This window comes from Sander lucioperca, chromosome 20 (genome assembly GCF_008315115.2).
Source record: "Sander lucioperca isolate FBNREF2018 chromosome 20, SLUC_FBN_1.2, whole genome shotgun sequence".
NCBI lineage: Eukaryota > Metazoa > Chordata > Actinopteri > Perciformes > Percidae > Sander > Sander lucioperca.
The window spans coordinates 23798762-23809820 of record NC_050192.1 but is presented as its reverse complement, the minus strand read 5'-3'; the positions used below and the strand labels follow the sequence as shown (position 1 = coordinate 23809820).

The 11059-nt window shown below is 42.0% G+C and overlaps 1 protein-coding gene across 13 annotated transcripts in view; it reads left to right on the top strand.

The window, feature by feature from the left end:
• Positions 1–10347, top strand: part of sox5 (SRY-box transcription factor 5) — a 239235-nt gene extending 228888 nt beyond the window's left edge. For 8 of the 13 annotated variants that reach the window (XM_031306177.2, XM_031306179.2, XM_031306181.2 and 5 more), the window contains 5 exons: positions 352–527; positions 3835–3937; positions 4450–4623; positions 5800–6016; positions 6921–10347. In XM_031306177.2, coding sequence (XP_031162037.1) covers positions 352–527; positions 3835–3937; positions 4450–4623; positions 5800–6016; positions 6921–7218 — 968 coding nt within the window. In that variant the 3' untranslated portion in view covers positions 7219–10347. The remainder of the gene's footprint in view (positions 1–351; positions 528–3834; positions 3938–4449; positions 4624–5799; positions 6017–6920) is intronic. The other 5 variants (XM_035995941.1, XM_031306183.2, XM_031306173.2 and 2 more) reach the window with 3 other exon arrangements.
• The last annotated feature ends 712 nt before the right edge of the window (positions 10348–11059 follow it).

The window sequence follows — 11059 nt, the reverse complement described above, 5'->3', positions numbered from 1 at the left end:
GTGAACTCCCCTTATCAAGTGTACGATAATGTCTTTACTTCATGGTTCAGGGGAAGATTTATTCTGGATGAAAAACTCCTGCCATCTTTCCAAACATAAACACACACACACACACACACACACACACACTATTATTCTCTCTTCTTATTTTTTAATATACTTAAAGTACAAATAAAGTAGACAAAGACACTCAACTTTGATAACATTCTAACTGATATGAATGAATATGCAAAACCAAATTAATCATCCGTCCCCTCTCCGTGTCCCTGTCTCTCCGTGTCCATGTCCCTGTCACTCTGTGTCCCTGTCACTCCGTGTCCCTGTCTCTCCGTGTCCCTGTTTGTGTCTCAGCAGACTTGTTGTCGACGCTGTCCACGACCGCCTACCTGAACGACCACGAGGCGGTGAGCAAGGCCTTCGCCGAGGCCCGGCAGATGAAGGAGCAGCTGAAGAGAGAGCAGCAGGTCCTGGATGCCAAGGTTTCCGCCGTCAACAACCTCAGCCTCAACAATGGACGCTCAGACAAGGTAAATCACTTTAAATCATATCTGTATGACAGCGCCTGGTATCGGATTGTGCTGTAACCTTAGCAACAGAAGTGTGACAACTGCCCCGAAGGGTTAAAGGCGCTATAAAAATCCAGTTTTTTATTTATATTGTTCAATTTCTTGAGGTTAACAGAAAACGTGCCACATTAAAACTTAGAACATACAGTAAAGCAGTGCTTAATTAACACAAACAACCATAGTTTTTTTATATTTTGGTCACAAAGTGTGTTATGGCTGTATGAGTTCATAACAACAGAAGTTCTAAAGGTCAACTGTCACTTTAAATAATGTGATATGATATATTAACATTACATGGAAAGGTCCATATTAGTACCTTAAAGACCGCTTGTTTTAATCTTTATTTATATTTACTTTTATGCTGATGTACAGTCTGTATTAATACATTTCCTTCTTGCATCTGTTAAAATACAAATTATGATATTATGATTTCTAGGACAAATGACCCCCACTTATCAATAGCTCCAATAACTACAGGGAATTGTATGGATTATCTCAAGAAAAAAATAAAACGGATTCCAAAGGTCTAAATTCAAAACATTTTAACCAAAATGCAGAAAAGAAGGTCATCACAAGCTGCAGCGTCTCATTGTCAGTGTGTAATAATTTGTCTTGCCATATGCCATCCCTACTGCACTATGTAGGAGGTAAATCGCTGTACAATGCACTCGCTGAAATGTGTTGAACCTAAACAGGGCCAGATAAGGTAAAACCAGAGGCGTCTCGGAGGTAATGAGTGTGTCTGTGAGGCGCACTGCAGAGCTACTGTGTGTGTGTGTGTGTGTGTGTGTGTGTGTGTGTGTGTGTGTGTGTGTGTAAATGTGTGTGGCAGAGCGGAGCGTTGGGGAGACAGTAATGTGAAGTGACGGCGCCGGCTCCTCGGCAGCGTGGCTAAATTGTGGTTATTTGTTAAACACATTGGGAGTCAGCTAGTGCATGCACGCACACGCACATACACACACACACACACTTACAAAGCAACAGTGTGCTTGAAGCATCTGCACCGCTTACATTCAACAGCTCTATCTGTCTCTTTGTCTTTCTTTATTAAACTCTCTCATCTAATGTGTTTCAAACAGTCAAACCCACACTGATTTATGTATTCGACCCAGGTTTTTTGTACACATTTAGACAGATTGTAGATTGTAATATACTGAAGATACAGTATAAAGGATTTTGTCTAATAGCCAATTAGATTCACACCAGGGGAAGGGAAGGAACATCGGGAAATGTAGCTGTTTTTCAGGAGCATATTTTACAGCTTGTTCCAAACATTCATTGCATTAGATAGAGGTATTTAGATGTTTTACTCCACTGCAGGGGATAGTAAAATATTGGTACTAGACATCATTTTATTACATAATTTGTGCTGCTTCTTGTTAAATTGGTGCCTGTTATCATTTAAGAATTCAGTGAAATGAGGTGAAAAAGTGACGATTGAAACGATGACGGTGAAAATTAATTTTTTGTAAGAATTAGAATAGATCTTTTGTATATTTGCCGTTTAGTGTAAAATACTTTTAAAACTCTTTTTTTTATGTAAAGCTTTTAGATTACTTTTTTGGGAAAAACCTGACTCTTCCAAAGGCATGCACTGCACGCCGACTCCTGTTCTCTCGGCCCTTTGGCTTTGTGCTGCGGGAGTGTGAAGCCGGCGAGCTCTCAGCGTTCGGATAGAACAGTGTCATCTCTGACACACTCAGAGGATTAGTTTTGTCACTACTTTGTGTCTTGGCTCCAGTGTCAGCCATTCAATCCACTTTTCTCATGTACTGTACTGGGGCTTAATCTCAGACTAGGCTGTCATCCACTCTGTCTCCCTGTTCATCTCTGTCTGACACACACACTCACACACACACACACATTGTTAAAAGCTATTTGTAACGGCACATTGAAGCTTAAAATCTAAAAGTGTAAGGCACATTATGTGCTCGTTTTTTCCTTGAATGAGGCTTATCATTTCTGTGAAATGAGGAAAATTCCTAAAATATATCTGATTTACATACAAAATGACTAAATCTGGCAGATAACTGTTCATTTATTTACATATAATGAATTCAAAATAAAATACTTTTTAAATGACTTGCAAATCCATTCACCGACGTTTTAGCCGTATTTATTCTAATGCGTGGGGGGGGGGAATTATCTCTAACAATTAAACTCGGCTGGACTAAAAACAGAGAAAATGCATTTCATTATCATTCTGCCCTCCTCCCATTCAGCCAGCCAGCTCACCAGGGTCACATGTAAATGGAGAGGGACACTTTTTGGAAGGTTGTTTTAGAAGACGACAGTATTTTGGGTACTGCTCCTAATCGTGTAATTAAACTGTAAAATGCTGGCACTGGTGCACTGCGGTGTGTGTGTGCACGCGAGTGTGTGTGTTCGTCGACAGTCAGGTTCTAGCGCAGAGTGTGCCGGCTGCTTGCATTAAGCATGTAAATGCTCAGTAAATCAGCCTTTTATTGGTTGTAATAAATACCCAGGGGGCCGTGCGGCGTGGCCTCACGCTCGTCCGCGCTGCACTCTCCCATTCTCTCTCTCTCTAATGCGTCGACCCTCGGGGGCCTCTGCGAGAGAGAGGAGAGCCGCTGCACTCCACTCTCGCAGGTGGCTGCCAGGAGTCGCTACACACACACACACACATGCACACACATCAATATACAGTATACACACAAAATGGTAAACATCCAAATAGGACTAAATGTAATCAACATTCTAGCACATGCGAACATACACACAGATGTGTGTTTAAGCATGCAGGCGTACAGCACTCTAACAATTTGCTGTTGACATTAACATTTCCGCAAATTTACATCAAAAAGAACCAAAACACAAACTGTCTATCTACTGAAACCGCTGCTGTTATTCGTCTGGTTTCTCTGTGATCCAGTGATAAAAAAGAATTATTATTGAATGATTTATTTCAGATCAAAAGGGAAAATGACTGAGATTCCTTTGATTTGTTACTTCTGTGAAGGAGTTCATAGATCTTTAAAACTGATTTTCTTGTGGACAGATTGGCTTTAGGCCAACAGACATCTAATTTCTATGGTTTGGATTTGGGACATTAACCAATTGCTCTTTTTAAGCTGTAACTATAAGATGAATAATGTCGGAGATAAAATCTTGAAGGGAGTCCAGAAAAATCGATTTAAAATCAGTTTTTCAGCATCACTTCAGGGCCGATGTTACACTCATTCATATATTCACACTCACTGACTCACTCGCTGACTGACTGCAACTGTGAACTGTTTGTGTTGTTTAGGACAAGGCTGCCTTGGAGAGTCTGAGTCAACAGCTTAAGCAGCAGGCGGAGGACAAGTTCAGCCACGCCATGCTGGACTTCACCATGAGCGGAGACTCTGACGGTAGGGACACACACACACACACACGTACACACACTCACAGACAGGCATATGGTCATTTAGGTGACAAAATGTGGATTTTTTTCAATTAAAGGATTGTGATTGTGAGTTTAATTTTGATACATTTCACAGGTTTAATTTAATACACTGTTATGAGGTTATATAATAATATACACTATGTTGCTGTCCTGTGATAACCATGTATCTCCCAAAACATAAAGCTAAGAAAATAGCCATCTTTTCAGCTTGGTGCATGTTTAATATAATTAATTGAGTTTTTATATGGTTTATTTAGCTTAAGAAGCAATCTAATAATTATAATTCTCAAGCCATTAAGGAGTTTTATCTAAAAAAAAAAATTCAAAACCTCCAAAATTGAAGGTTATCGTTTTCACTGGGCATACCGTAATGGGAATTTTCTGTAAACCACCTGCTTTGTATCTATATTAGTTTTTAGAGTATTCGACTTCTGTCTCACGTTGTTCCTCCCGTCTTCTCGTCCTCCTCCCCCTCAGGCTCCCCCAGCGTGTCAGACTCCAGAATATTTCGGGAGGCTCGGGGTCGTGGCAGCGCCGAGCCGCACATCAAGCGGCCGATGAACGCCTTCATGGTTTGGGCCAAGGACGAGAGGAGAAAGATTCTCCAGGCCTTCCCCGACATGCACAACTCCAACATCAGCAAGATCCTCGGTAATACACTCACTCCTACACACACACTCTCTCACACACTCTCTCACACACACACACGCACAGTCTGCTTTGAGTGACAGGAACCTTTTCCCCCACCCTTGTCACCTAACCCTCTACTACCCACTACGCAACCCAAGCGAAAGGAAGATGCATGTACTGCGGTTCTATTTCCCACTTTCTCCAACACGCACAGTGATTTGATTACAAACGGTGGCATTGTGTAAGCGGCTGTTAATGAACGGCTGGGGAGAGCGCCGCTCCGACAAATGATGATATAATTCATTATGCATTAAACAAGCAGCGCAAGGCCGCCTGACATTTCCCCCGGACCGCCGGGATCGGCCCTGACATTTTAAAGAGCTCCTAAGCGCTTTATAACACAGGGAAATCTGGTTTTAATAAGCCCACCCCTCTTTCTCTCTCTCTCGATTGCTAACAGATCGCAGAACCGAGAGAGAAAGACAGAGAGAGAGAACAGCCAAGTGCTGACAGCTTTTACCCATTAAACATACAGTAGTCGAGCGCAAATTCAGACCAGATATGAAACACACAGGGGAAGACATGCTCAAGATTACACCCACACACACACACACACACACACACACACACACACACACACATGCAGGGGACTGATATTACAAATCTGTGAGCAGAAACTGAGCTGAGAGAGATGACAGCAGGTTAAGTGAAGTCCTCATTAGTTTAGATAAGTACCTGTCGTCCACACCGCTCTCCTCATTAACCTTTTTTTCCTCTCTTTTGCTTTTTTCTTTCCCGGTGAATCTATCAGCGTTATCTGTGTGTGTGTGTGTGTGTGTGTGTGTGTGTGTGTGTGTGTGTGCGTGTGCGTGTGCGCGTGCACGCATTCACGCGTACGTGTGCGTGGTCACGCATGCCACGCAGACATTTGTTCCTCACACACAAAGTAATTGATCTTAAAGGTGATCTACATGCTCAATTTGCACACTTCCTTAAGCCGATTTCTATCATTTTGCTTCTGTATATAATGATCACAACCTCCCTTTGATGATTTCTTTTTATGTGTACTGCTTTGCTGTTATTTTTCATACTGTTAAATGCTCTTGTGTAAAGGTCATTGAATCCAAAGAGATACAGTACATAACTAAAACTGATCATCATCACTAATAATAATAATAATAATGTGTCCCTATCCAGGCTCCCGCTGGAAAGCCATGACCAACCTGGAGAAGCAGCCCTACTATGAGGAGCAGGCTCGCCTCAGCAAGCAGCATCTGGAAAAATACCCAGACTACAAGTACAAGCCGCGACCCAAACGCACCTGCCTGGTGGACGGCAAAAAGCTGCGCATCGGCGAGTACAAGGCCATCATGAGATCCCGCAGACAGGAAATGAGACAATACTTCAGTGTGGGGTAGGGGAACTGTCGGGGGGAGCTTTAGCATTTAATATTTATAATTCTAATTAGCAAATAAGTAGCATTTGCTCTTTATTTAAATGAATTAGATGTTTTGGTAGAGCAGGTGTCACATCTCGTAATATCAGTTTCAAGCAAAAACAAAAGAAACGAAAGCACACTGAGCACGAAGGTATTAGCTTTTATATTGTCGCTGCAGTAAATCAACACCAACCTCAAGGTTTGAAATAACTTTTTTTCCAATTCTCATTTTGTTAACTCTTTGTGTTGTTGGTTGGTTTAACTTCACTTTTTATTTAAACGAGTCCTAATTAAATCTCCTTCTAATGTAGTTGTTGACATTCCCTTTTTCTTAATAAACCAGGCTAACTAATATAAACTCAAAGACCATGGTTCACAACCTGGGAGGATTCTGGGATTAGGAAACAAAACAAAAAAAACACGTCTGCTACACAAAGATGATTTCAGACTTTCCTCTAATGACACTAAAAACACTCTTTGGCTGAACTGGTGACAACCGGTAGACAAATTGGTGTTTTAAACATCCCTTCTTTTCAAACAAATAGTTCGACATTTTGGGGAATAGGCTTATTAGCGAGATTAGAAGATTGATGCCACGCTCATGTCTGTACGGTATATATGAAGCCTCAGCCTGCAGCTGATTAGCTTAGTTTAGCTTAGCTTAGCTTAGCTTAGCACAAAGACTGGAAACGGGGGGGAAACAGCTAGCCTGGCTGGCAGATTTAGTTACCTTTGGACAGAGACAGATTAGCTGTTTAGTTTAGATGAAAACTGTGTCTACAGCTTGAATGCTGCCTGTCATGTACTAACACACGTCTTCTGTGTGTGTGTGTGTGTGTGTGTGTGTGTGTGTGTGTGTGTGTGTGTGTGTGTGTTATAGGCAGCAGGGCCAGTTGCCCTTGTCCTCCGCAGGCGTGGTTTACCCAGGTGCCCTGTCAATGGCGGGAATCCCCTCACCCCAGATGCCCTCAGAGCACTCCAGCATGTCCAGCAGCCCCGAGCCCAACGCCAACCACCACCAAAACCCCCACATGGCAGGCCTGAAGGGGGACGAGCCCCGGATCAAGGAGGAGGAGCTGCGTCTGGACGACAGCAACGGCGACGTGTACGACGACTTTGACTACGAGGACGAAGAGGCAGATTACACCAGCGATAACGAGAACCATATCACCCAATAGGACGGCGTGGCAGCCGCCTAATTCGAAAGCCAATCACAGCTGGTTAATCCCACACAATCCCAAACCCACCAATCAGGAAGAAAACATTCTCTTTTTTGCCAATCACCCTGAGTCCCAATCTCACAACACCCGCCACCCTCTCCCTTTCCTGACTAACATGGACTCTTTTAACAGAGCCAAAGCCCTCCCACTGGAGTCCTGATACCAGCATCTAATCAATCAACTGAAGCACAGGACCTGTCACTCACACTGACTGTTACACAAACTGGAGTCTGGGAGGGAGAGACGACCAAGCCAGCCTCTGATGCTTGCTGAGGAATATTCAAGTACTACTGCAAGATTTTGAGTGTAATGCCACGAGTCAGGAGAAATTAAAAGTCACACTCAGAAAGCAAACCCTTTAGACCCGTTTGTAGAAAAAGGAGACATTTTCAAATGAAAGACAAATCAGTGGACCTGTCAAAGGCGAACAGATGACACTTTAAGATGGCGGACCTGTTTATTATCAAGAGACACTTTTAAAAAATTTCAAAAAAAAAACTAAAAAAAAAACAGCTTTTTTTGTTCTTTGGTTCTATAATATTCTCACTCAGGTACACGGTGCCAATAAGTGGCTTGTGAATGTGATTTGTTGTTTTTGTGCTACAAGTTTGAATAATAATAGAAAAAAAGAGACATTTCTTTTTTTCCCCATTTGTCGTAAAGCACCTGAAAGACATCAGACGTGTTTATTTTTAACAAAAAACGTATCTTTTCTTCAACCTCGCAGTGTGTGCTGTCAGCGGTTCCCCCCAATTTTTCTCTGTGTTTTTGTGAGCCCCCCCCCCCCCCCAATTTGGAATCCGATGGGACAGTCCAGCCAGGACTGACCAGTAGAGCGTGGACTGTCCCACTTTGAGGGATTTCCAGCGGGGAGAAGGGAAGTCTCTCTGGCATCACGGAGCAGAAACGAAAGCACTGTGTTGCGAGACAATCCACCAGTTTTCTTCTCACTCCGTCCCTCTATCTTGATCTCGTCCAGGGCAAAACATCAGTACGACTTAGCTTGAGTGTGTGTCGGTGTGTGCTGGGTTTACTCATTTATTGGCCGTTTGCACATGCGTGTAAAATCAAGCGAGAAAAAGGCTAAAAACGTCTAGGATACAGAAAATCAGGCTTACGCTGCTGCTGTTATTTACTGTACCACACACACACACACATATACACACTCACACACACACACACACAACTGTTGTTCTGTCCCTCAGTGTTTTCCTGCTCCCTCCAATTAACATCGTCCTGCTGTCCTTGGTGGGCGGAGCTAAGCTGAAGCAGCCAGTCAGTGTTTCTGTTTGTATTTGAATACTGTATTTTATTATTTCTCTTCAAACTGCCTCTAGTCTAATAATATTATTAACAATAATTATAAGGATGGTCAGCGTTTCCTAAGTTTAGTAAGTTATGTACAGTATAATTTATTTTTCTCCTCTTTATCGGGTTTTTATGACCATATGAAACTATGACAGTCAATGAAACATTATTCTATTTAGCTGGTAGGTATTTAGATCTAAACAAAAGTTGTCATTTTACCTTGCTTTGTTTTGCATTCTTTTGTTCCCTTCTTTTTTGATGCATTTGTTTTGTATTAATCCTCCGGACGGGGGTGGGGGGGGGCAGTCGGAGTTAGGACAGCGAGCTGGACTGACAGACTCGACGCCGGCCCTCCTCCGAGCTGAAGACATAACCTTTTCATGTCCAAACCCATTTCTAAAAAGCACTCAGACTCTGAGAAAAAGAAGAACGTGATTTTTTTTTTTTTGTTATTGTTATTATAATTTTATTTGAAATGATTATTATAATGTATAATGTGAAGTTTCCTCTCTTTTATTTTGCCTTTTTATTTGGGGGAGGGAGGGGGAGAATCAGTTTTTATCACTTTTGGAAACTGTTTTCTGTGAACAAAGAGTCCCGTCCCCGTTTACTAGTTTTGGCCGCCTCACCGAGACACAGTGGAACATCTTTGGCTTGGATCCACACACACACACATATACATGCACAAACACAATCACTAACACACACACACACACACACACACACACACACACATTTAAAATGAAGAGATTATCATGACAACCAAACGAATCCTATGCTGTCCTTTTTCTGTTTTATGAAATCTAGTATTCTAGATTTAAAATCCTGTACATATATTTTGTTTGGTGTTTTTTGTTTGGTAATCATAGGAAAGCAGTGTTTACCGTGATCCACCAGGGTGTTCCACTGTCTCTGTGTCTGTGTGTGTGTGTGTGTGTGTGTGTGTGTGTGTGTGAGACGACCAGGCGTATCTACAGTATCTTTAAAGTCACTTCTCATCAGGAGCCCTTTGCTTTGTTTGAGCTCCACGCGATGCTACAGGAGCCATGACTTCTCTTCAGGTGTGCTGCCACATAGTGTTCCCCACAATCATTCAATCATTCTCGCTGTAGATGTTCGCTACATGCCACATAATGAGCCTCTGGGTCTTCATTTTGCTGTATAGTCACCCCTGTTATCACACCATGGTTCAACCCGATGCTGGAGAGAGGGGCAGGGGCCTAAGTGAATCAAACCATTTTTAGGGTATCAGGTGGGTGGTGAGGGTGGGTGGGGCATTAAGACGTCAATCATCCCTGCTGGCAAGGTCTGACCCCATATCAAGACAATGAAAATAATAATAATGATGATGAAAATGATATTATTTAAGACAATCAAAGTCATGAGTGGAGCTCAAAACAAAGTAAGAATTATTACAAGTAAAAAAAAAAAATATCTTACCATCTCAACTTGAAAAATCAAGAAAGATAATTATGTAAATATAACATAGAGTTATAGATTTATATTTTGTTCATAACACAGTGTAATATAAGTTGTATATTTCTTTTCTCTCTCCCTACTGTCTCTTTTATTGATGTTATCCATGCCACAAAAAAGCAGGAGTCGCAGTACTCCCACAAAAAAAAATTGAAGAAAAATATCAAAGAAATAAAGAAAAACAGGAGAAAAAAAAAAACAAAAAAAGCCGTGGGCTGCCACCACCATCTGTTCTAAGTTCACTTTTTTTCAGTATTACTGCCAGACAAGGCTCTAATAAAGACAGCAATGTGTTCGGTAAAACTTGTGCTGGTCCTGGTCACTTCTTTCTTCCACACATGCATTCACACAATGGTTTTACAGTTCCAAACATATTCACATAAACATACAAATATACACTGCCATGTCCTTATTTTGCAGAATTGTTATCGATGGAGAGGACAGTAAATGCATCCACACTTGTTTATATTGTATGATATTAATAAAAACCAAGAAGATAAATAAATGAGATGTGCACAAATGAGTTTAGACATTTTGAACAGGTGTTTGAATCAAAATTTGAATGTTTTCTACCTGTTTTATTTTTGGCTCAAGATGTCTTTCATGTTCCCTTCCATCCTTCGCTCAGTGACACAATGTGAGCCATCACGGCGGTGGCACTGCCCGTGTGTCGCCGAACAATTCAATCATCTCCATAACAACGTGTTAATTATGCTAAGTCCACCTTCTTGCCCCTCCAATCAGAGGGCCAGCTGGGAGGCGTGGAGCCGAATCACGGCCCGTTAGCAACCTGATAACCTAATTAAGCACAACAAGGGACACAGGAGGAGAGAACGGGGGGAGTGATGAAATGTGTGTGTGTGTGTGTGTGTGTGTGTGTGTGTGTGTGTGTGTGTGTGTGTGTGTGTGTGTGTGTGTGTGTGTGTGTGTGTGTATCACACAAACAAAAAAGGGAAGATTATGTGTACTCTGACTGTCTCTAAAAAAGCGCCGGATGCCAGCCGCCTGTGCTGCT